Source organism: Elephas maximus, chromosome 11, assembly GCF_024166365.1.
Source record: "Elephas maximus indicus isolate mEleMax1 chromosome 11, mEleMax1 primary haplotype, whole genome shotgun sequence".
In the NCBI taxonomy this organism is placed as follows: Eukaryota; Metazoa; Chordata; class Mammalia; order Proboscidea; family Elephantidae; genus Elephas; species Elephas maximus.
In genome coordinates, this window is record NC_064829.1 from 96757315 (window position 1) to 96781595 (window position 24281).

A 24281-nucleotide genomic window follows, 5' to 3' on the forward strand; every position below is an offset into this window, starting at 1 on the left:
GTGGTTTCACTCTGTGACAGGTGGAATCACCATGAGTCAGAACTGACGTGATAGTAAAGAGCTATTTTTATTATAGAGATATGCAGTGTATAAAAATAGAAAATGTACGACAGCAACAACAAAACATATTCTCGAAACTCAAAAATCACTACTGTTAATACCGTAGTGCATATCCCTTTAGATCTTCCTTTTTTTTTTCAGAAACCTGATAGATTTTTTAAAAAATGTGATCATCTAGCACATATGGTTTTGTAACCTGCTTTTTTTAGTTTTTGATCTTGAACTTTCCATCCTAGTAAACTTCCCTCTCATCTAATCCTCTGTCCATATTCCACATAATCAAATTTTTCCAGCTGACCTCCAAATGTCCTTCACAGCTTTTGTCCAAACCAGTGAGGAATCCAGGACCACACGTTGTGTTCAGTTACTGTCTTCATTAAGTCTCTAACACATTTTTGATTAAAAATCAAACAGACCTGGAAGAGAGAATCTGGGGATCATTCAGCGCCCTTAGCAACTCAAAACCCAAACCAGGCCCATTGCCGTGGACTCGATTCTGACTCATAGCGACCCTACAGGACAGAGAAGAACTACCCCATAGAGTTTCCAAGGAGCACCTGGTGGATTTGTACTGCCCACCTTTTGGTTAGCAGGCATAGCACATAACCACTATGCCACCAGGGTTTCCTTAGCAACTCAAGGACCCATAATTATTGTCTCTGAGCATCAGATTTTCCATGATGTGGGAAAGTGGGACATACTCCTTTTGGATGAAGAAATGTTTTGTGAAACATAGTTTCAAGTATATCACACTGTCTCTGAATATGACAAGTAATGATGGGCCACAAGAAAAAGCCCTAGAGAGAAGAGGTATTAGTTCCCCAGGGCTGCCGTAACAAAGCTCAACAAACAGGTGTCTTGAAACAGCAGAAAAGTGTTGTGTCATAGTTCTGGATGCTGGGAGTCCAAAATCAGGGCATCAGCCATTTTGATTCCTTCTGAGGCCCTGAGAGAGAATCTGTTCCATGCCTGTCTCCTAGATTCTGGTGATGGCTGGCTATCTTTGGCGTTTCTTGGCTCGTAGATATATCACTTCAATTTCTGCCTCCATCTTCACATGGTCATCTTCCCTCTGTGTCTCTCCATGTCTCTTCTCCTTTTTCATATGGACACCACTCAGAGTGGATTAGGATCCATCCTATGCCAGTATGACCTCATGTGAACTTAACTGATAACATCTTCAAAGACCCTATATTCAAACAATGTCACGTTCTCAGGGAATAGGGGTTAGGAGTTCAAGATATCTTTTTGGGGAAAACAATTCAATCTATAACAAGCCCCTAGTTTGTGAATAAATGAGTGAAATGAATGAATGAAATGAGTGAAGCATCTAAATCCTTCTCCTATACCTCTGATACTCAGGACATCCCAAGTCCCACCACTGGCAGGCTGACCTTCACTAGGGTCCAGAGTCTACAACTCCGAGGGGTCTGGCCAGGTGGTCCCTACTTCCCCAGAACAGACCATTGTGCACAAGACCAGGAGGCAGGACTTGGGGGCTCCTGTCTTTCATTGCTGCCTTAAGCAGGACATGCTTCTTGCCTCCTCTGAGCCTCAGAGTTAATCCGTGACGTGCAGAAATGGAATTGGATAATCTCGAATAACCAATCTCAACTGAGTCTAAAGTTCCTCTTCTGAGGTTTTTCTCTTTTACATTTTGTTGTCACCACTGTCTTCCTGCCCAGGCTTCCTCTGCCCTTCAGTATCTGTGGCTTTCCTTTTCCCTTTCAGAGGGACTCCGGAAGGCAGACTCCCTTAGGCAGGGGCCAGAGATGCTGCCACTGCTGCTGCTGCCCCTGCTGTGGGGAGGTGAGTGGGCTGAGGGGGTGAGGGGTTCCGCTAAGGGGATTTCTTGAGCTTGAAGCTGAGTCTCTCTCTCTCCTAGGATCCCTTACTCGGAGTTGGAAAATCGAGCTGGAACTGCAGGAATCTGTGACAGTGCAGGAGGGCCTGTGTGTCCTTGTGCCCTGTAAATTTTCCTACCTTAGTTATTCCTATGCATACCACCACATGTTTTGGTTCCAGGAAGGAAAGAGTAAAAACCAAGGTCTTCTAGTGGCCACAAACAAACAAGGACAGAAGGTGCAGGAAAGGACCAAGGGCCGATTCTTCCTTCTTGGGGATCCCTGGGTCAACAACTGCTCCCTGAGCATCAGAGATGTCAAAATGGAGGACAGTGGGACATACTCCTTCCGAACTGATAATCATTTTCACGGATACGCATATGGAGATAAGATGTTCTCTCTGAAGGTGACAGGTACCAGAGGGGCCGAGGAAAAGGGTGTGGTATATGAGAAGTAGAAAATACATGGTTCTGTTCCCCATGGGGATGGAGACCATTATGACAAGACCCTGGGTCTGGCAGACAACATGCTGAGGAGCTGTCATCTCCCCTGTTTCCTCCCCAGCCCTGACTCAATCACCCAACGTCCAGATCCCAGGAATCCTGGAGTCTGGCCACCCCAGGAATCTGACTTGCACTGTGCCCTGGGCCTGTGAGCAGGGGACGCCCCCCATCTTCTCCTGGAACTCAGCAGCCCTCACCTCCTTGGGCCCCCGGACCCACCTCTCCTCAGTGCTCACCCTTTCCCCAAGACCCCAGGATCATGGCACCAGCCTCACATGTCAGGTGACCTTCCCTGCAGTTGGAGTGACTGTAAAGAGGACCATCCAGCTCAATATTTCCTGTGAGTGCTGGGTGGGGATGCCTGGGTAACTGAGTGTGTGGGGCCATGGTGGGGCTGGCAGGGCTTGATGACTGGAACCTGGTAGCCAAGCAGGAAGGAACCTCCTTACCTGTTTCTATGGCTTCTGAGGGAAAGGCCCAATGACCACTCATTTCTCACCATGGATGATGAGGTTGCCACATCTTCTGTTCCAGATGCTCCACAGAACATGGTCCTCACAGTCTCCCAAGGAAACAGCACAGGTAGGAAAGAACTTCTCATCTCCGGGGCTGGGATAGAAGCAGAGTCTTTGCCAGCTCAGGACAGACCTTAGGTCTCAGAGCTCCAACTAACCAAGGACTGCATGGTGTAGAAGAAACCAGTTGTCTTAGTTATCTAGTGCTGCTATAACAGAAATACCCACAGGTGGGTGGTTTTAACAAACAAAAATTTATTTCTTATAATTTAGGAGGCTAGAAGTCCAAAGCCAGATTTCAGCTCTAGGGGAAAACTTTCTGTCTCTTTTGGCTTGGCTCTGTTCATGGCCTTTTCTCTTTGAGCTTCTGCTCCTGGGTGATCTTCATGTGACTTGGCATCTCTCTTCCTCCATCTCGGCTACATAGCTTGCTTGTTTAATACCTTTTATACTTCAAAACGGATTGACACAAGACACACTCTAATCTAGCCTCATTAATGTAAAAAACAAAACCTAATCATCATTAACATAACCTAATTCTGCCTCATTAAGATAACAAACATAGCCCACTCACAAATGGGATTATAACCAGAAGCAGAGGTTAGGATTTACAAGACATATTTTTGGGAGATGCAATTCAATACCATAACACCAGCTGACAAGGGAGAGCAGAGGGACAAAGCCCCCCACTCTTGTCAACTTCTGGAAGTCAGTCTTTTGCTCACCCACAATTCTCTTTTGCCAGTTCAAACAGAACCCGTCCTACCCTCTCACTTCACCCTCTTCTCTGATGTTTTTCCTCTTCCTGGTGTTCCTTGAGTTTTTCCTTAGCCCATTAACTGCATTTGTCTACTGTATGCCTGTTTGAGGTCCTCTGTCCTCCATCAGTCAGGCAGCTGGGATAACTCTAGGAAAATGATCTGGGCCTCTTCTGAAGGCCTGAGGCCTGGACTCTACCCACATCCCCAGGGCTAGTGTGGATACCACGGAAGGAGAGAGACACTAGGCTTGACCCTGGCAGAGAGGAGGACAGGGCTGTTAGCATCCCATAGTGCTCGCTCTCTCTCTCTCTCTTTCCCTGTATCTCTCTCTACCTCTCTCTCTCCATATTTCTCTCTTTCGTCATCTCTCTCCCTCTCTCCATCTATCTGTGTATTTCTGTCTTTCTTCATCTCTCTCTCCGTATTCCTCTCTCTCTCTGTATTTCTTTTTCTCTCTTTCCATATATTTCTCTTTCTCCCAAAGCCCTCAACATCCTGGGAAATGCCTCATCTTTTCTCGCCCTGGAGGGCCAGCCCCTGCATCTGGTCTGTGTTGCTGATAGCAATCCCCCTGCAGAGCTTAGCTGGTTCTGGGAGTCCTCAAGCCTGAATGCTTCTGTCATCTCTAACACTGGATACATGGAGCTGCCTCAAGCAGGGACTGGAGGAGGAGTGTTCACCTGCCGAGCTCAAAACCACCTGGGCTCCCAGCATGTTTTTCTGAATGTCTCTGTTCACTGTGAGTTTGGAGGCACCTGGAGAAGGACTCCATGGTATTAGAGACAAAACAGTCCCATGCTAAACCCTCTCCTTCCTCCTCACAGATCCCCCACAGCTTCTCAGTCCCTTCTGCTCTGGGAAGCTGAGGGTCTGTGCTGCAGCTGCTCTGCCTGAGCCTAATCGGCCTTCTCCTTGCACAGGCTGGTTGGGAATGGGCTGGTGGAGGGGAATAGCAGCAACACGTCCTTCATAGTCACTTCGAGCTCCTCAGAGCCCTGGGCCAACAGCACCTGAGCCTCAGTGCTGGACTCAGTCTTGGCCTCAGACTCTGCTGTGAGGCCCAGAATGTCCATGGAGCCTAGAGCATCACTGTTCTGCTGCTGCCAGGTTAAGGGTCTTCAGTGGAAGAGGAGCCCCATCCCTAGAGAGGTGGACATTGGAGGAGAGGACCCAAGGCCAAGACAGGAGTGGCTGGGGATAAGACCCTCAGTCCTTTGGCTGGTGGGGATGTGCGGTGTGTTGTGAAGAGGCTGGCTCAGGGTCTACAGAACAATGGGATGCCAAGTAACTGAGCCCTGGGTGGGCATCAGACAAACTAATTGAGGGCAGAGAGGAGTGGATGGTTGGAAGGATGCCATGTGTTGGGATTGGTATTTAATCGAGCCTCGAATTATCTGTAGGGAAACCAGAACCCAGGTCAGGTTCAGAAGTCCTTGGAGTTGCTGGAGGAGCTGGTGGCATGGCCCTGATTTGTCTCTGTCTTTTCCTCATCTTCAGGTGAGAGTGAGCGGGCTCCTGGGATGGAGGGAGACACCTGGGGTGCAGTGGTTAAGCAGGTTGTACAGTCTGAGAAAATCTGAGCTGGAGGAACCTGGAATAATTAGGAAGGACTGGAGGCTTCCACCTATGATCAGTTGGACCAATCTGGGATCTCCTTCAAACTTCTAGTCCAGCTCTTGGGTTAAGAGGAGAACCTGGAGACTAGACCCTTCTTCATCTATCCCAGTCTCCATTTCCATGTTCTTCATAGGGAGTAGGGGAATGATCTACCTACTCCAGGTCCCAAATAATAAGGCTGAAAAGCTCTGGGCTTTTCCCTCAGATTGAAGACTCAGAAGAAGAAAGCAGCTAAGACAGTGGAAGACATGAATGATGTGAACCCGGTCTTGGGTTCAGGATCATGGGTGAGTGATAGGGACACCTCTTATTCAGCATTACCCCTTTTGGACACCACCCTTAGGCCCTTCCCTATTAGCATTCAACACTTAGCATTTTCCACCCAAGAGTCCCTCATCTGGAGACCAGGGGGTTCTTTTCATTTTAGTCTCATTCCGTAGAGACTATAAATTATCAAGTTCTATCCTTCTTTCCAGATAGAAGTCAGACTGGTCTCCTTCACCTTTTACTCCTATGCTCACTGAGGTTTCATCATCTCCCTCCTGGATCCCGGAGCCCACTGAATGTTCTTGCCCCCATCTGTTCTCAATACAGGCCACTGGGAAAATCTTTCAGAAATAATTATTGTCTAGTCCCTCCATAGTTTCTATGGTTAAGATGTCTCTGTCAGCTCCCTATAGCTTGGAGAAGACGCCAAATTCTTTGGCATAGTATCATGCCCTCTTCAATCCGTTTCCTCCCCTCCATGCCTTTGCATTGTGCTCCACCTCACTGTTCTCAATTTTCCTGATCAGACCTGGCTCTGCAGTAACAATGTCCCCTCCTCTAGACTTGCCACTGACTAGGTCACTAGTTCTACTGGCAAAATCATGTGTATTATTCAAAATGCAAATGAAATATTATCCTTTCCCTGTGGAAACTGCGGCCAACCCCTTCTGAGCAAGAGGCCAATACCCTCTCCTCTGTGTACCAGCATCCCAGAGTACATCCCTGTTTTGTGAGGCTCACTGTGTCATAATTGCAAACACAGGCCTGTCCCCTTCCATGCTAGGGCCTCCCCAAGAAAAAGGGATGGGTCCATTACAGGGTCCTGTTGGCCAACTCTACGCACCCTGTTCCCAACACCTCTCACATGTGTTGTTGTTGTAGGACACCATCGAGTAGATTTCAACTCATCTCAACCCAATGTGACAGAGTAGATCTTCCCCATAGGGTTTTCTAGGTTGTAATCTTCATGTGAGCAGACTGCAGGTCTTTCTCCTGCAGAGCCACTGGGGGGTTTCCACCTCCAGCTTTTTGGTTAGCAGCTGAGTACTTAACCATTTTGCCACCAGGGCTCCTCCTCATAGGTGAAAAAACATTCGTTGCCTTTGAGTTGATTCTGAGTCATAGGAACCATATACTACAAAGTAGAACGGTCCTTTAATGTTTCCAAGGAGTGGCTGGTGAAATTGAAGTGCAGCCTTTTGGCTAGCAGCCAAACTCTTAACCACTGCAGCACTAGAGCCCCTTCTCACATGTACATGTGTATATTTAATTCATAGCAGGTCAATTACATCAGTCATTAAATCAGCAGCAATGCTTGGTTCATGATATTCTGTTATGATTCATCTACTCATGGACCTCTTCTATCTTCTTTTTTTTTTCCTTTATAATATAAACCATTAACCCCTTACTCAATCCAAGAATGAGACTGCTGATAATAGGTTGCATCTACCTGTGTGTTTCTTCTCTTCCCAACCCTCTAGCTACCTCCTTCTTGAGTAGCCTCTATCCTGAATTCTGTTTATTATTCCATAGCTGTTACCTCTCCCGCCTCTCGCGCTCATGGAATTACACAATAGCAATATATTGATTGGAAACACTGGTGACTTAGTGGTTAAGAGCTGCAGCTGCTAACCAAAAGATCAGCAGTTTGAGTCCACCAATGTTCCTTAGAAACCATGTGGGGCAGGTCTACTCTGTCCTAGAGGGTTGCTATGAGTTGGAATTGAGTCAATGGCAATGCATAATGTATTGATTATATTTGTTTATTTCAGACTTTGTAAAAAGTGCATTATGCTCAATGTAGTCTTTTGGCACCAGTTTACATTATTAAGATCCATCCACATTGTTATATGTAGATGTAGTTCATTAGTTTTTATTGCCATATAATAAATATATCGTGCTATTACAACACAATTTATTTATCTGGTCTCGTGTCGATGATTATTTAGACTATTTCCAGGTGTGGCTGTTACAAACATTATTATTTCACGTCTCGGTGTGTTCATGCGCAGGAGTTTCTTGGTCACGTATCTAAGAACTAAATTGCTAGATCACGGTAAAAAAATGTCCATCTTAACAAGGTAATGCCAATGGTTTTTCAACATGGTGGACCAATATACATTCCCACCAACTACATCTAAGGTGGTTTATTGATTCACATTCTTTCCAACACTTGATTTCTCAGACTTCTCATTTTTGCTAATAAAACTGGCATAGCACATTGAGCTCTTCATTTACACTTTCCTGATTACTAAATATTTTGCTTTTATTTATGTGTTTTTATGGTGTCAAGAACACATAAATGTCTACCTCTCCCCTGCTCATGGCTATTGCCCATTTTTAGTGTTGGTAGTTTGTCCTTTCCTTACTAATCTGTAGGAAGTCATTACATAGTTTTAATACCAGCTTATGTAATTTACGTGTATTACAAATAACTTTTTCCAGTGTGTAGCTTGTCATTTTGCTTTTCTTAAGGTGACTTGCTGAACCTAAGCCTTTATTTTTGATACAGTCGTATTAATTAAAACTTATATGTTGAGTGATTTGGTGTCTTTTTAAAGAAAATATTTCCTGCCCTAAGATCAGAAACATATTCACCTATATTTTACACAAAAATTTAAAGTTTTTTTGCTTTTGGCATTTAGATAATTTAGGTCTTAATTATTCCAGAGTTGAGTTGTCTGTATTGTATGAAGTGGATGTCTGATTTCATGATTTCTGCATGGAGCTTCTGCTTCTGTTTATTCCTTGAACATATTTATTAATACCTGTCTTAAAATTTCTTCATTTCTGAAATGTTGGAAACTGTTTCTAGTGACTGCTTCTATACTTGTCATAGCTCATATTTTGTAGCTTCTTTGAATATTCAGTAATTTGGGGAAGGATGCTGGATGTTATGTTATATAGTTGATTATCTGGATATTCTAGGATTCCTTTAAAGATTGTTAAGCTTTCCACTGGCAGTCAGTTAATTTACTTCTGGATCATCTTCACCCATTCAAAGTTTTAATACAAGCTTTGTTAGGGTGAGTTTAGATTAATCTTTACTCTATTTTCCCCATAATCGTTCTTTCTCAAATAGCATGTTTTTTAAATCAGATTTATGGCATCTCATAGTATGCATGTGCAGCTGAATATTCAGCCAAAGACTCAAGGAAATCACTATACAGATTTTCTGAAGCTCTTTCTCCAGAGCTTCTATCCATTCTTCTAGAAGGTATCAAGGGATGGGCAAATATAGGAGAGGGTCTCTGGTTATCACCTTTACTTCAGGGCTTGGTCTCTGTCTGTCTTCTAGTACCTGTCCAGGAATGAGTTATGCCACCCCTACCCCTGATTTATGTTTCAAAATATCTACCATCTCAAACTTATGACTTGAAATGCATTAGTTTTCTATTTATTTAATAAGAGCCTCTGCTAGAAAGCCATCCGCTGCACAATATCAGAAACTGTGTCTACATTCATCATCACTCTACGTCGAGCACTGAGCACACTACCAGGCAATTAATAAGATGGCAGGCTCTGTAGTTGGAAAGTACTGGTTTTGACTCTTGACTCAATGGTGCATTTATATATGAATGTGTCTTCAAGCAATGTATATAAACTCTCCTAGCTTCGGTTTTTTGTTTTTTAATTTTGAAGATGACAATGATAAGACTATCCTCTCCACAGCATTTTTTTGAGAACATAATGTGATTAGTATAAGCACTCAGTAAGGGCTGGCCAATCTGAATTATTAGGTATTTTTGAATAAATGAATGGATAAATGACAAAGCGTTCATCACTCCCAGTTTCTTTCTGGTCCTTCGCTGCTTTATCCTAAACCCCACTGCCTTGATCTCAATCCATTCTCTTCTTTACCCTCAGGGACTCCAGCACCAGTTCCTGATAGGCATTCCTTCAGACCACCGAGGCCCTGCTGGGGCTGGCCCTATCTCAAGAGAGAAACAAGAGCTCCACTATGCATCCCTCAACTTTAAGAAGCTGAGGCTGCAGGAACAGAAGGACACTGACATTGAATATGCAGAGATAATGACACACAAATGAGGAAATGCTCAAAGCCATAGCCTTGAGTGGAAAGTACATGGCCTCTCTCAGGTTTTGAATCTTTAAAACTGAATGGACTTCTTGGTGATGGACTACATGAATGTTCTGGCATATGTGGATTCTGTCCAAGAGACGTGAGTTCAGATCCATTATGTCACTTAATGAGCAAGTCACATTGTACCTGTGTGCCTCACTTTACAGCTCTGTAAAGCAGGCAAGTAAGTTCTATGTAACCAGGTTATTTGGAGTCAGTCGCTGGATGGCTCAAATGATTGTTTGACTACTAACTAAAAGATTGGTGATTCAAACCCACCCAGAGGCACCTCTCAAGAAAGCTCTGCCTATCTGCTTCCGATAGTCCACAGCCTTGAAAACCCTGTGGAGTGGAGTTTTACTCTGCACACACGATGTCACTATGAGTTGGAATCGGCTTGATAGCAACAGGTAACCAGGTTACTGTGAAAGGTCAATGAAAGAGCACATATAAAACAGCTCACAAAAGTCCTGACACAAAGTATGTGGTCAGTAAGTGCTAGCTTTTTCTTTCCTGAACAGAAAGTTTATGGTGGCAATTTTTCCTAAGTCTCGGAGGGGTAAATCCCAGAGGCCACAGCACCCGCTTTCTGTGTCACCCCATCTCAAAACTCCTCCGTGAGTCACCCAAATAAAGTTCCTATCCTTCATCTTTCTATTCAAGACTCCATGACCTTGTCCATGCAAACCTCTCCAACCTCATTTCTCACTGGTTACCCATATTCCATGTCAATTCTAGCACTTACCTTTTAGATCTCCAAGCTTCTGTTATTTCAGTGGAACTGCAGAACACCAATAAAAAACAATGACTAAGAGAAATTCTTAAGATTAGCTGCAGGGGCAGGAGGAAGAGGCAGATTATACTGAAAAAACCACAGTTAGTCTGAGAGTTGATTTATCAGTAGAAATATTGAAAGTCTGAATACAATAGAAAGTTATCTTTTATGTCATGGAAGAAATAAATGTTAGTTTATGTAATACTCAATGAAAATGTTTTAAGACTCAAGGTGAAATATATTAAAACTATTCATGTGCTACAATGGATTGCATTTTGTACGGCTTTTCTCGCCGTGGTCTTGTATCTCCCATGCAAGTGACTGGGTGGGACCATGCCGATAATGTCTCTGGAACCCTAAAACAGGGATTGGTCAGTTTTGCCATCTTGCTAGGTTTGAAATAAGCCACCTCAGAAGCAAGAAAGAGAGAACCTCACCACCACCAAGAAAGAACAACCAGGAATGGAGTGGGTCCTTTGGACCTGGGATCCTTGTGCTAAGAAGCTCCTGGAACCAGGAGACAGATGGAGAGAGAGGTGTAACACTGAAGATGGCAAGACGGTGAAAAGCAGCAGCAGAGAAATGGCAACAGCAGAGGTAGCAGAGCTAGGAGACTGGCAGGAGACCAGTAGGAGATGGTGTGGTGGGCTTTCTGGTCCACAGGGTGAGAAAGCTGAGTGCCTTCAGGCAGGAGACTTACTGGAGGGGTAGGGGGCCTCAGGACACTTGGTTCCGCAAGGTTTGCTAGTCCACAGAGCTAGAGCTGAGCACCTTTAGGCCAAAACTTACTGGTGGAGTGGGGGGCCTCAGGGAAGCTATCAGCAGAGCTAAAAGAGCTTTGTAACACTTGTCTGAGCAGGGCTGAAGCCAAGGGGCCACAGAGAGGCATGGCTGTGGGCACAGCTGAGAAGAAGATGTCCTGGTGGAAGAACTGGATCAAGTATTCTCTCTGAGTTCTGTGTGGCCATTACAATGAGCTATTGATTTCAGTAGAGAAGTAGAGAGTGCCATGGGAGGGATGGTTGGTATCAGAATTGGTAAAGATGGTGGAAAAAGCAGGCATATCTGACCTCTGCCTCACCGAAATTGATCTTGGTTTGTTGATCTTGATTCTCCTTCCCCCTTGTGAAGTTAGAGGAAGTCAGACACAGCTGCCATGCCATTTTTACACTCACTTCCTTAAATGAGATATTTTTACAAAATGGAAAAATATGTTACCCAAATCTTCAGCCATGATTCAGTGTGGATCTGTATTTCTGGCCATCTCTGAGTTCAGATGAAAAGAACAACCAAATGCACTAATGAAATTTCATCTCTAGGGTAATTTCCCTTCAGCACTGTCTCTCAGGTTTACGGTATTTGAGTTTATAATAGCCCACTTCCAGCTGTGCCAGCATATTGTGAGGAACCATTCGCAAAACAAGATGGAACGTTTTCTTCCTCAGACAGTGGTCCTAAGGAACTGTCCTTCAGATTGTAGATCCTATTTCACATAGATAGGACAGTATACCAGGAGCAGGTGGTGTAGGAATTTTTTTTTACTCAGGTGACTTATTTGTGTTTTTGGAACTGCTGAAGCCTAGTGTCATATACACATTTCACTTGAAAATGGATTTCTGCTGTAGATGCCCAACCTTTTGGCTTGGTGTGTCATGTAACACCTAGTTCATGACAGGCAGTTCAGATCGTATATTCATTTGATATCCTACGGCCAGGCATTCAGTCTCTACCAGGGTCAGGAGCTTTTTTCAAAAGGACCAATGTGTTCTAAAACAAACAAACAAACGAACAAAAACAGAAAGTAGGTTTTAAACAAGATCCTAGAGTTCTGCACCACAGGGCTAACTAGAGACTGCCTATAGCATTCTCAGTTGTCACAGGTAATACAAGTATAATTTGATATTCTGACTTATGAACCCCAAGCTCTAAAGTTTCTTACTCTACAGTCTTGATTTGTTTCAGAGCTTTCCCTTGCACTGCAATTACCTCAAAACTTGAAGCCTTAAGAGTGTATTTGGTAAATAGTTTAGAGCAATTGATAAAACATAGTATATATTTCCTCAAAAATCCAAATTATGTAGTTTTTGACTATGATGTGACCTAATAGATTAGACCTGAGCTTATAATTTGCTTTGTTTCTATTTTTACAGTACAGGCAGAGTCAGAGAGTCCACCACTTAGTCTTTGTAGACATTATCGCCACTATAGCAATGAATAACAGTAGTCACTTTGTCCTTCAAGGTACTTGGTTCATAGTCACTTCATCGCAATCAACCACAGGTGATAATTTAATTAATCATGATGTCATTGCTTGTGGAATTATATGAAACACATAAGGAAGAAGTAATGCCAAATTTCCCCAAGCTTTCTTACTAAATAAAGGAGGAGAAAACCTCATATCAGGAGGGAAAGTGTAAGGCTGATACAAAAACTTGACCAGGAGATTACAAGAAAAGACAATTGCAGACCAATACTCTTCATGAACATAGAAAAATTCTTAAATATTAGCAAATTTAACTCAACATGTATAATGTACATGATACATCATGACCAAGTGAAGCTTAACATTCAAAAATCAGCATCATTCACCCCCTTAAAATCATAAAAGAAAAAAGTCGTATATGTCTGTCAATTACGCAGAAAAAGCATTTGAAAAAATTAGTGGACATTTACGATTTTTTAAAAACTCAAGAACTTAGAACTAGAAGAGAACTTCTTCAATCTGATCAAGGGCATATATGAAAAACCTGCTTCTAGCATCATAATTAATGGTAACATATTGAAAACTCTCCCCATAAGGATGGGATCAAGGCAAGAATATCTGTTCTCACAGCTTCTGTTGAACATTTTTCTCTTATTTACAGTGAAGTACAGAAGGAAAGAAGTAAAAGGCAGTCAGTTTAGAAAAAAAATTAAAACTTCCTTTATTTGCAGGTGACATGATTATAATGGCTGTAGAAAATTCTAAAGAATTTACAAAAGAATGTTTTATGCAAATTAAAGGACATAAAAAGGAAGATAAACCCAGAGAGTGAGGACAGTGACAAGTGTAACATCCAAGGATAGGACACAAGAAGATTTGAAGCTTTTGTCTGGGTGTCTTGGAGTGCTGAATCTTTTCATCCCCCCTCTCATAACCCAGCCACTATGCTGAGAGGAGTCCAAGATACACAAAAAGGCCATGTGCAGCCTCTGTGGTCCAGTGGTAGCTGAGCTCCCAACTGATAGTGAACATTAACTGCCAACTTTTTTTTATTTGAATAGGCAGTCTTGAAGGTCTCACCCAGCTGACTTATCCCCAGCTGCCATCCTGAGACCCCGAGTGACAACCACCCAGCTAAGCCCCGTCATCTCAAAGAACTATGAAATATGATAGCATACTCCTGTTTTACATTTTGGAGTGGTTTGTTATGTAACAATAGCTGACTAAAACAACCATATCCTGATGATAGTAATGTAACTTTTCACAACCAAGTTGGAAATCTGTTTGGAAAACTTTACTAAGTGATCTGGTGCCTACATATTTTGTAATAGAAATGCATATACATGGGCATCAGAAATCAAATACAAGAGTCTTTATACAGTTCTCTTTATAAGAGCCCAAAACTAGAAAAGATCCAAATGTCCATCAAAAGTAGGTCAGGTGGAGGCAGAGCCAATATGGCAGAATAGACAGATGCTTCTGGAGAGCCCTCTTTAGAACAAAGACCTGAAAAAACAAGTGAAATGAGTATATTTATGACAAGCTAGGAGCTCTGAGCATCAAAGGCAAGCTTAGGAAATGAAGAGAGGGACGGGGGAGGAAGAGATGGTTCACAGGTGGAGAAGAGTTACCGGACCTGAATTTCGGGGAGCCCTCAGGCATCATTTCTGGAGCAGGGGTGGCGGGCTCGTACTAGCATTTGGATGCAGTTTCCTCAGGGAGAAGCAGCCAACCACACAGCCTACTCATACCTCTGGAACCAGAGAAAAATGGCGCTTTTGGTAAAACCTAAGTACTTGCGTATATTTTACTGTGCCCCCCCACCCCCAAACTGACGTCAGCGGCTGAATTCCCTGGGCCTAAGATAGGCCCTGTTGAGCACCTAGAGCCATCCTCCCAGCCTTGGAGAAGGGAAAAATTTGCAATTGGGGGAAAAGATAATTTGCCAGCTCCACTAACTAGGGGAGCTCAGGACAGAAGTGGCTCCTGTCCAAGCATAAATGATCCATGGACTTTGTGCACCTTTCCCCTCTGCATGGACTTGTGTGGGCCTATTTCAGGAGAATAGGCCCTCATTGGCAGATTCCAACCATTTCAGCTGTGTGGTGGAGAGGTGTGTGTTTGATGTTTGACATTGCTTTGCCTATTAAATAGGGTCCTCACCTACCCACATCAGGGGCTTAAGGACTGCTAGCTCCACTCAGGTCACCCAGTCACCCGTGACAGGGGTCCAAGGATAACTGGTACCTCCCAGTCCTTACATCAAAAGCATTCGGCACCCATGGTCCATCTGCAGAACCCACCCACCTGCACGAACTAGGGAACAGGGACTTATTTCCCTCAGAGACACTCACGGGTTGGTTCTCAGCCCCCTGCCTTGTTCAGAGGATGACCCCCAGCTGCAACCAGATACCAGTTCATACACCAATCACCCCTGCCCCTCTAAGACTGTAGGACAGAGCCTGTACCACACACTTGATAAGCAGCTACCTGGACACCTGAGCTGATTTCATAGAAGAAAAATGAATGGACTCCTAGACTGATATACCTGATAACAGCTCTAACCAGCTGAGGACAGGATGTCAGAGCTCCAAAGGAGAAAATAATCAAGCTAGCTACTCAAGCAACCCATTGGGGCACATCAAAACAAAACAAAGTAAGAAACTACGCCACAGTAAGCAAGCATAAACTAATACAATAACTTATAGATGGCTCAGAGACAACAGTCAATATCAAGTCACATAAAGAAACAGACCATGACCACCTCAACAAGCTCTCAAAACAAAGAACCCAGTAATCTTCTAGACGAAAGTGCATTACTGGAATTACCAGAGGCAAAATATAAAAGTTTAATATACAGAACACTTCAAGACATCAGGAAAGAAAAGAGGTAATACGCAGAATAAGCCAAGGAAACCACAGATAAAGTAATTGAAGATATTAGAAAGATTATTCAGGAACATAATGAAAAATTAAATAAGCTGGAAAAATCCATAGACAGACAGCAATCAGAAATTCAGAAGATTAACAATAAAATTACAGAAGTAGATAACTCAGTAGAAAGTCAGAGGAGCAGAATTGAGCAAGTAGAAGCCAGAATTTTTGAACTTGAAGATAAATCACTTGGCACTAATATACTTGAAAAAAAATCAGATAAAAGAATTTTTTAAAAATGAAGAAACCTTAAGAATCGTGTGGGACTCTATCAAAACTAATAACCTACGAGTGATTGAAGTACCAGAACAGGGAGGGATAACAGAAAATACAGAGAAAATTGTTGAAGATTTGTTGGCAGAAAACTTCCCTGATATTGTGAAAGATTAGAAGATATCTATCCAAGATGCTCATCGAACTCCACATGAGGTAGATATTAAAAGAAAGTCCCCAAGACGTATTATAATCAAACCTGCCAAAGCCAAAGTTAAAGGGAGAATTTTAAGAGCAGCTAGGGATAAATGAAAAGTCACCTACAAAGAAGAGCCAATAAGAATAAACTCAGACTATTCTTTTTTATTCAGCAGAAACCATGCAGGCAAGAAGGCAATGGGAAGACTTATTTAAAAAATTGAAGGAAAAAAATTGCCAACCAATAATCATATATCCAGCAAAACTGTCTCTTGAATATGAAGGTGAAATCAGGACATTTCCAGATAAACAGAAATTTAGGGAATATGTAAAAACCAAACCAAAACTACAAGAAATACTAAAGGGAGTCCTTTTGTCAGAAAATCAGTAATATCAGGTATTAACCCAAGATTAGCACACTGGGCAGAGCAATCAGAAGTCAACCCAGACAGGGAAATAAAAAAAACAAAGCAAGATTAAAAAAAAAAAAAAGCTTAAAACAGGGGAACAGCAATGTTATTACATAAAAAAAACAACATTAAAACAATAAAGAGGGACTAAGAAGTGTAGTCATAGATATTTCAAATGGAGAGGAAGAAAAGGCGTTACAAAGAAATAAAAGTTAGGTTTAAATTTAGAAAAATAGGGGTAAATAATAAGGTAACCACAAAGGAGATAAACTATCCTACTCATCAAAATAAAATACAAGAAAAAAAATAGAGACTCAGCAGAAACAAAATCAATGACAAGGAATATGAGGAAAGAACAACAGATAATCTACTCAGCACATAAATTTAAGTGGGAAAAAGAAACTGTCAACAACACACAAAAAAAGACAGCAAAATGATAGCACTAAATTCATACCTATCCATAATTATGCTGAATGTAAATTGACTAAATGCACCAATAAAGAGACAGAGCATGGCAGAATGGATTAAAAAAACATGATCCATCTATATGCTGCCTACAAGAGACACACCTTAGACTTAGAGACATAAACAAACTAAAACTCAAAGGATGGAAAAAAATATATCAAGCAAACAACAATCAAAAAAGCAGGAGTGGCAATTTTAATTTCTGACAAAATAAACTTTAAAGTTAAATCCATCATAAAAGATAAGGAAGGACACTATATAGTGATTAAAGGCACAATATACCAGAAGGATATAACCATACTAATATTTAAGCACCCAATGACAGGACTGGAAGATACATAAAACAAACTCTATCAGCACTGAAAAGTGAGATAGACAGCTCCACAATAATAGTAGGAGACTTCAACACACCACTTTCCGTGAAGGACAGGACATCCAGAAAGAAGCTCAGTAAAGACACGGAAGATCTAAATGTCACAATCAACCAACTTGATCTCATAGATATATACAGAACACTCCATGCAACAGCAACCAACTATACTTTCTTTTCTAGTGCACATGGAACATTCTCTAGAACAGGCCACATATTAGGTCATAAAGCAAGCCTTAGCAGAATCCAAAACATTGAAATATTACAAAGCATCTTCTCTGACCATAAGGCCATAAAAGTGGAAATCAATAACAGAAAAAGCAGGAAAAAGAAATCAAACACTTGGAAAGTGAACAATCCTCTGCTCAAAAAAGACTGGATTATGGAAGACATTAAGGATGGAATAAAGAAATTCAGAGAATCCAATGAGAATGAAAACACTTCCTATCAGAACCTTTGGAACACAGCAAAAGCAGTGCTCAGAGGTCAATTTATATCAATAAATGCACACATCCAAAAAGAAGAAAGGGCCAAAATCAAAGAATTATCTCTACAACTTGAACAAATAGAAAGACAGCAACAAAAGAAACCCATAGGCACCAGAAGAAAACAAATAATAAAAATTAGAGCTGAACTAAAAGAAACAGAAAACTGTTAAAAGAATTAACAAGACCAAAAGCTGGTTCTTGAAAAACTCAACAAAATTGATAAACCATTGGCCAAACTGACAAAAGAAAAACAGGAGAGGAAGCAAATAACCCAAATAAGAAGTGAGATGGGTGATATTACAACAGAACCCACTACAATTAAAAGAATCATATGAGATTACTATGAAAAATTGTATTCTAACAAATTTGAAAATCTAGAAGAAATGGATGAATTCCTAGAAACACAATACCTACCTAAACTAACAGAAACAGAGATAGAACAACCAAGTAGACCCATAAAAAAAAAAAAAAAGAGAGATTGAAAAGGTAATCAAAAAACTCCCAACCAAAAAAAGCCCTGGCCTGGACAGCTTCACTGCAGAGTTCTACCAAACCTTCAGAGAAGAGTTAACACCACTACTACTAAAGATATTTCAGAGCATACAAAAGATGGAATACAACCAAACTCATTCTATGAACCTACCATATCCCTGATACCAAAACCAGGTAAAGACACCACAAAAAAAGAAAATTACAGACCTATATCCCCATGAACTTAGATGTAAAAATCCTCAACAAAATTCTAGCCAATAGAATTGAACAACATATTAAAAAAAAAAACTCACCATGACCAAGTGCGATTCATTCCAGGTATGTAGGGATGGTTCAACATTAGAAAAACAATTAATGTAATCCATCACATAAATAAAACAAAAGACAAGAATCACACGATTTTATCAATTGATGCAGAAAAGCGTTTGACAAAGTTCAACACCCATTCATGATAAAAACTCTCAGCAAAATAGCAATAGAAGGAAAATTCCTCAACATAACAAAGGGCTTTTATACAAAGCCAACAACCAACATCATCCTAAGTGGAGAGAACCTGAAAGCGTTCCGCTTGAGATTGGGAACCAGACAAAGATGCCCTTTATCACCATTCTTATTCAACTTTGTGCTGGAGATCCTAGCCAGAGCAATTAGGCTAGAGAAATAAAAGGCATCCAGATTGGCAAGGAAGAAGTAAAAGTACCTCTGTTTGCAGATGACATGATCTTATACACAGAAAACCCTAAGGAATCCTCAAGAAAACTACTGAAACTAATAGAAGAGTTCAGCAGAGTATCAAGATACAAGATAAACATAAAAAAACCAGTTGCATTACTCTACATCAACAAAAAGAACATTATAGAGGAAATCACCAAATCAATACCATTTACAGTAGCCCCCAGGAAGATAAAATACTTAGCAATAAATCTTACCTGACATGTAAAAGACTTATACAAAGAAAACTATAATACACTTCTGCAAGAAAGCAACAGAGACCTACATAAGTGGAAAAACAAACCTTGCTCATGGATAGGAAGACTTGACATTATAAACATGTCTATTCTACCAAAAGCCGTGTATACATTCAATGCAATTCCTATCCAAATTCCAATGACATTCTTTAAAGAGATGGAGAAACAAATCACCAACTTCATAAGGGAGGGAAAGAGGCCCCGGATAAATAAGGCATTACTGAAAAAGAAGAACAAAGTGGGAGGCCTTACTCTACCTGATTTTAGAACCTATTATACCACCACAGTAGCGAAAACAGCCAGGTACTGGTACAACAACAGAGACATAGACCAATGGAACAGAATTGAGAATCCAGACATAAATCCATCCACATATGAGCAGTTGACATTTGACAAAGGCCCCAAAACAGTTAAATGGGGAAAGACAGTCTTTTTAACAAATGGTGCTGGCATAACTGGATATCCATCTGCAAAAAAATGAAACAAGACCCATATCTCACTTCATGCACAAAAATGAGTACAAAATAGATCAAAGACCTAAATATAAAATCTAAAATGATAAAGATCATGGAAGAAAAAATAGGTACAACGTTAGGAGCCCTAATACATGGCATAAACAGTATACAAAACATTACTAACAATGCAGAAGAAAAACTAGATAACTGGGAGCTCCTAAAAATCAAACATCTATGCTCATCCAAAGACTTCACCAAAAGAGTAAAAAGATTACGTACAGATTGGGAAAAAGTTTTTAGCTATGACATTTCCGATCAGCAACTCATCTCTAAAACCTACATGATACTGCAAAATCTCAACTACAAAAAAGACAAATAACCCAATTAAAAATGGGCAAAAGATGAACAGACAGTTCACTAAAGAAGACATCCAGGTAGCTAACAGATACATGAGGAAATGCTCACGATCATTAGCCATTAGAGAAATGCAAATCAAAACTACAATGAGATTTCATCTCACTCCAACAAGGCTGGCATTAATCCAAAAAACACAAAACAATAAATGTTGGAGAGGCTGTGGAGAGATTGGAACACTTATACACTGCTGGTGGGAAGGTAAAATGGTACAACCACTTTGGAAATCGATTAAGTGCTTCCTTAAAAAAAAAAAAAAATTTTTTTTTTTTTAAAAAGCTAGAAACAGAGGTATCATATGATTCAGCAATCCCACTCCTTGGAATATATCCTAGAGAAATAAGAGCTTCTACACAAACAGATATATGTACACACATGTTCACTGCAGCACTGTTTATGATAGCAAAAATATGGAAGCAACCAAAATGCCCATCAATGGATGAATGGATAAATAAATTATGGTATAGTCACACAATGGAATACTATGCATCAATAAAGAACAGTGATGAATCTGTGAAACATTTCATAACATGGAGGAACCTGGAAGGCATTATGCTGAGCGAAATTAGTCATTTGCAAAAGGACAAATATTGTACGAAACCACTATTATAAGAACTTGAGAAATAGTTTAAACAGAGAATAAAATATTCTTTGATGGTTACGAGAGTGGGGAGGGAGGGTGAGAGAGGGGTACTCACTAATTAGATAGTAGATAAGAACTACTTTACGTGAAGGGAAAGACAACACACAATACAGGGGAGGTCAGCACAATTGGACTAAACCAAAAGCAAAGAAGTTTCCTGAATAAACTGAATGCTTCGAAGGCCAGTGTAGCAGGGGCAGGGGTTTGGGGACCATGGTTTCAGGGAACATCTAAGTCAATTAGCGTAATAAAATCTATTAAGAAAACATTCTGCCTCCCACCTTGGAGAGAGGCGTCTGGGGACTTAAATGCTAGCAAGCGGCCATCTAAGATGCATCACCTGGTCTCAACCTACCTGGATCAAAGGAGAATGAACACCAAGGACACAAGGTAATTATGAGCCCAAGAGACAGAAAGGGTCACATAAACCAGAGACTACATCAGCCTGAGACCAGAAGAGCTAGATAGTCCCCAGCTACAACCAATGACTGCCCTGACAGGGAACACAACAGAGAACCCCTGAGAGAGCAGGAGAGCAATGGGATGCAGACCCCAAATTCTCATGAAAAGACCAGGCTTAATGGTCTGACTGAGACTAGAAGGACCCCGGTGGTCATGGCCCCCAGACCTTCTGTTGGCCCCAGACAGGAACCATTCCCAAAGTCAACTCTTCACACAGGCATTGGACTAGACAATGGCTTGGAGTGGGATGTTGGTGAGGAGTGAGCTTCTTGCATCAGGTGGACACTTGAGACTATGTTGGCATCTCCTGCCTGGAGGGGAGATGAAAGGGTAGAGGTGGTTAGAAGCTGGCAAAATGGACACGAAAAGAGAGAGTGGAGGGAGGGAGTGGGCTGTTGCACTAGGGGGAGAGCAACTGGGGTATGTAGCATGGTGTATATAAGTTTTTGTGTGACAGACTGACTTGATTTGTAAACTTTCCTTAAAGCACAATAAAATTTTTTTTAAAAAAGGTCAGTATCTATCTATCTATATCTGTCTGTCTATGTATCTATCTACCTATTCTAGCTTGTCTATCATATACATACATACATAATTATTAGGAATACTTCAGAGCATTAAGAATTAGCAACTTACAGGTACACACAGCAGCACAGATGAATCTTAGAAATAAAATCTCGACCATCAGAAGCAGACACAAGTGTATATACTGTAATATTCAAATTATATAAGTATTCTCCTCAGGACAAAGGGAGGAGCCACCTCAAGGGCTGGAGAAGATGTAGCTCCCAGGGGCATGCACAGGGGTTCTGTATCTCTTCCCCTAGCCACCTGTTTGTTGAACTTTGTTATGGCAGCCCTAGAAAACTAAGGCGACCATTCCTGTTGAAGGATAAATTTGGAACAGAAGCCATAAATTTTAATCCAGAAAGAGTCCCCAGCTGTCTTAGCACTCCACAGTTGTCCCCGACGTCCAAGATGGGACAGGCTAATCAGATGGTGCCGGGGGACTCTAGACTATTTCCCTCAGCCCAGAGATGCTGTTGCTGCCTGTTGCCCCACCATGAAGGCGACAGAGGTCTGAGGAAAAGGGGCTGGCGGGGCTGCAGTCAGAGCTTCTGTCTTCCTCAGTGGTCCCTGGAGGACTGTGCAGATACAATCTGTGCCTCCTTCAGTCAGTGATGGCAAAAGAGGGTCTGCACATCCTCTACCTGCCCATTCTCCAGCTCCATCCTTGGGTTTTCTACACTGACTTTAACCCATTCTACACCTTCAGGTTGTGGAGGTGGCCAAGAGACACCATAATCCCCTGTGACCACAAACAGATCATGGCAAAACCTGGAAGAGTGGAATTGCTTGAAATGTAAACGATGGTGATCAGTTACTTTATTGGCAATAGCTTATTACGAAGGTCCCTGGATGGTGCAGTTTGGTTTTGACTAATAACCTAAAGGTTGGAGGATTAAACCCACCCAGCTGCAGCACAGAAGAAATGCCTGGAAATCTACTTCCAAAAATATTACAGCCAGAACAGTCTTCCTACTCTATAACCCGTGGGATCACCGTGAGTCAGAATTGACATGATGGTAACGGGTTATTTTTATTACAGAGACATGCAGTGTATAAAAATAGAAGCTGTGTGCCAGCAACAACAACAAAACATATTCTCGACACTCAAAGATCACTACTGTTAATACCCTAGTGCATATCCCTTTAGATGTTTTCTTTGTTTTTCAGAAACCTAATAGACTTTTTAAAAAATGTGATCACCTAGCACATATGGTTTTGTAACCTGTTTTTTTTTTTTTTCAGTTAATGATTTTGAACTTTCCATCTTAGTAAACATCTAATCCTCTCTCCATATTCACACATACTCAGATTTATCCAATGGACCTCCAAATATCCTTTATAGCATTTGTCCAAACCAATAAGGAATCCAGGACCACACATTGTATTCAGTTATTACTTTCATTAGGTTTCTTTAACACAATTTTGACTTAAACATCAAACAATTATGGAAGAGAGTATCTGGAGCACATGAAACCCACTTAGCAACACAAAGACCCACAATTATTCTCTCTGAGTGTCAGATTTTCTACAATGTGGGAAAGTGGGGCATATTCCTTTAAGATGGAGAGACATTTTGTGAAATATAGTTTCAAATATATGACACTGTCTCTGAATATGATGAGTAGTGAGGAGCCCCAAGAAAAAGCCCTAGAGAAAGGAGGTATTAGTTTCCTAGGGCTGCCATAACAAAGCTCAACAAACAGGTTGCTTAAAACAACAGGAATGTGATGTCTCACAGTTGTGGATGATGGGTGTCCATAATCAAGGCGTCAGCCATTTTGATTCCTTCTGAGGCCCTGAGAGAGAATCTGTTCCATGCCTGTCTCCTAGATTCTGGTGATGGCTGGCTATCTTTGGCGTTTCTTGGCTCGTAGATATATCACTTCAGTTTCTGCCTCCATCTTCACGTGGTCATCTTCCCTCTGTGTCTCTTCATGTCTCTTCTCCTTTTTCACGTGGACACCACTCAGACTGGATTAGGACCCACCCTACTCCAGTATGAACTCATGCGAATTTAACTGATAACATCTTCAAAGACCCTATTTCCAAACAAGATCACCTTCTCAGGGAACAGGGGTTAGGGGTTCGAGATATCTTTTTGGGGAAAACAATTCAGGTGATAATAAGCCCCTAATTTGTTAATGAATGAATGAAATGATTGAAGCATTGCTTTCCTTACTACATCTAAATCCTTCCCTATCCCTCTGATGCTCAGACAGGCCTCGGGAGTCCCACCCCTGGCAGGCTGTGACTCCCAGGAGTCTGGCCAGGTGATACCTGCTTCTTCAGAAGAGACCACCATGCTCAAGACCAGGAAGCATGACATGGGGGCTGTTGTCTTTCCTTGCTGCCTTACTTACCAAGGGCAAGCCTCTTGCCTCCTATGACCCTCAGGGTTTCATCTGTAAAGTGTAGAAATGGAATTGGATAATTTCAACAACCAATCTCTGCTGAGTCTAAAGTTTCCCTTCTGCATTTTTTTTTTTTTATTTGTTTTGTTTTGTTATCACCACTGTCTTCCTCCCCAGACTTCCTCTGCCCTCCTATATCTACAGCTTTCCTTTCACTTTCAG

The 24281-nt window shown here is 41.6% G+C and overlaps 1 protein-coding gene across 1 annotated transcript; it reads left to right on the forward strand.

The window, feature by feature from the left end:
- The first annotated feature begins 1752 nt into the window (after positions 1–1752).
- Positions 1753–10040, forward strand: LOC126086013 (sialic acid-binding Ig-like lectin 6). The gene is made up of 8 exons (XM_049901972.1): positions 1753–1869; positions 1946–2317; positions 2469–2747; positions 2942–2989; positions 4168–4422; positions 5084–5180; positions 5506–5587; positions 9435–10040. The coding sequence occupies exons 1-8, from the start codon at positions 1833–1835 to the stop codon at positions 9612–9614; spliced, it is 1350 nt and encodes a 449-aa protein (XP_049757929.1). The 5' UTR covers positions 1753–1832; the 3' UTR covers positions 9615–10040.
- The last annotated feature ends 14241 nt before the right edge of the window (positions 10041–24281 follow it).

What these genes read in the sequence shown, in the direction of transcription:
- LOC126086013 (XM_049901972.1), top strand. Translation starts at nt 1,833, where the DNA reads ATGCTGCCACTGCTGCTGCTGCCCCTGCTGTGGGGAG. An exon ending in TGTCTTTTCCTCATCTTCAG is followed by an intron (nt 5,181 to 5,505) that starts GTGAGAGTGAGC and finishes CTTTTCCCTCAG; the next exon opens with ATTGAAGACTCAGAAGAAGA. An exon ending in TCTTGGGTTCAGGATCATGG is followed by an intron (nt 5,588 to 9,434) that starts GTGAGTGATAGG and finishes CTTTACCCTCAG; the next exon opens with GGACTCCAGCACCAGTTCCT.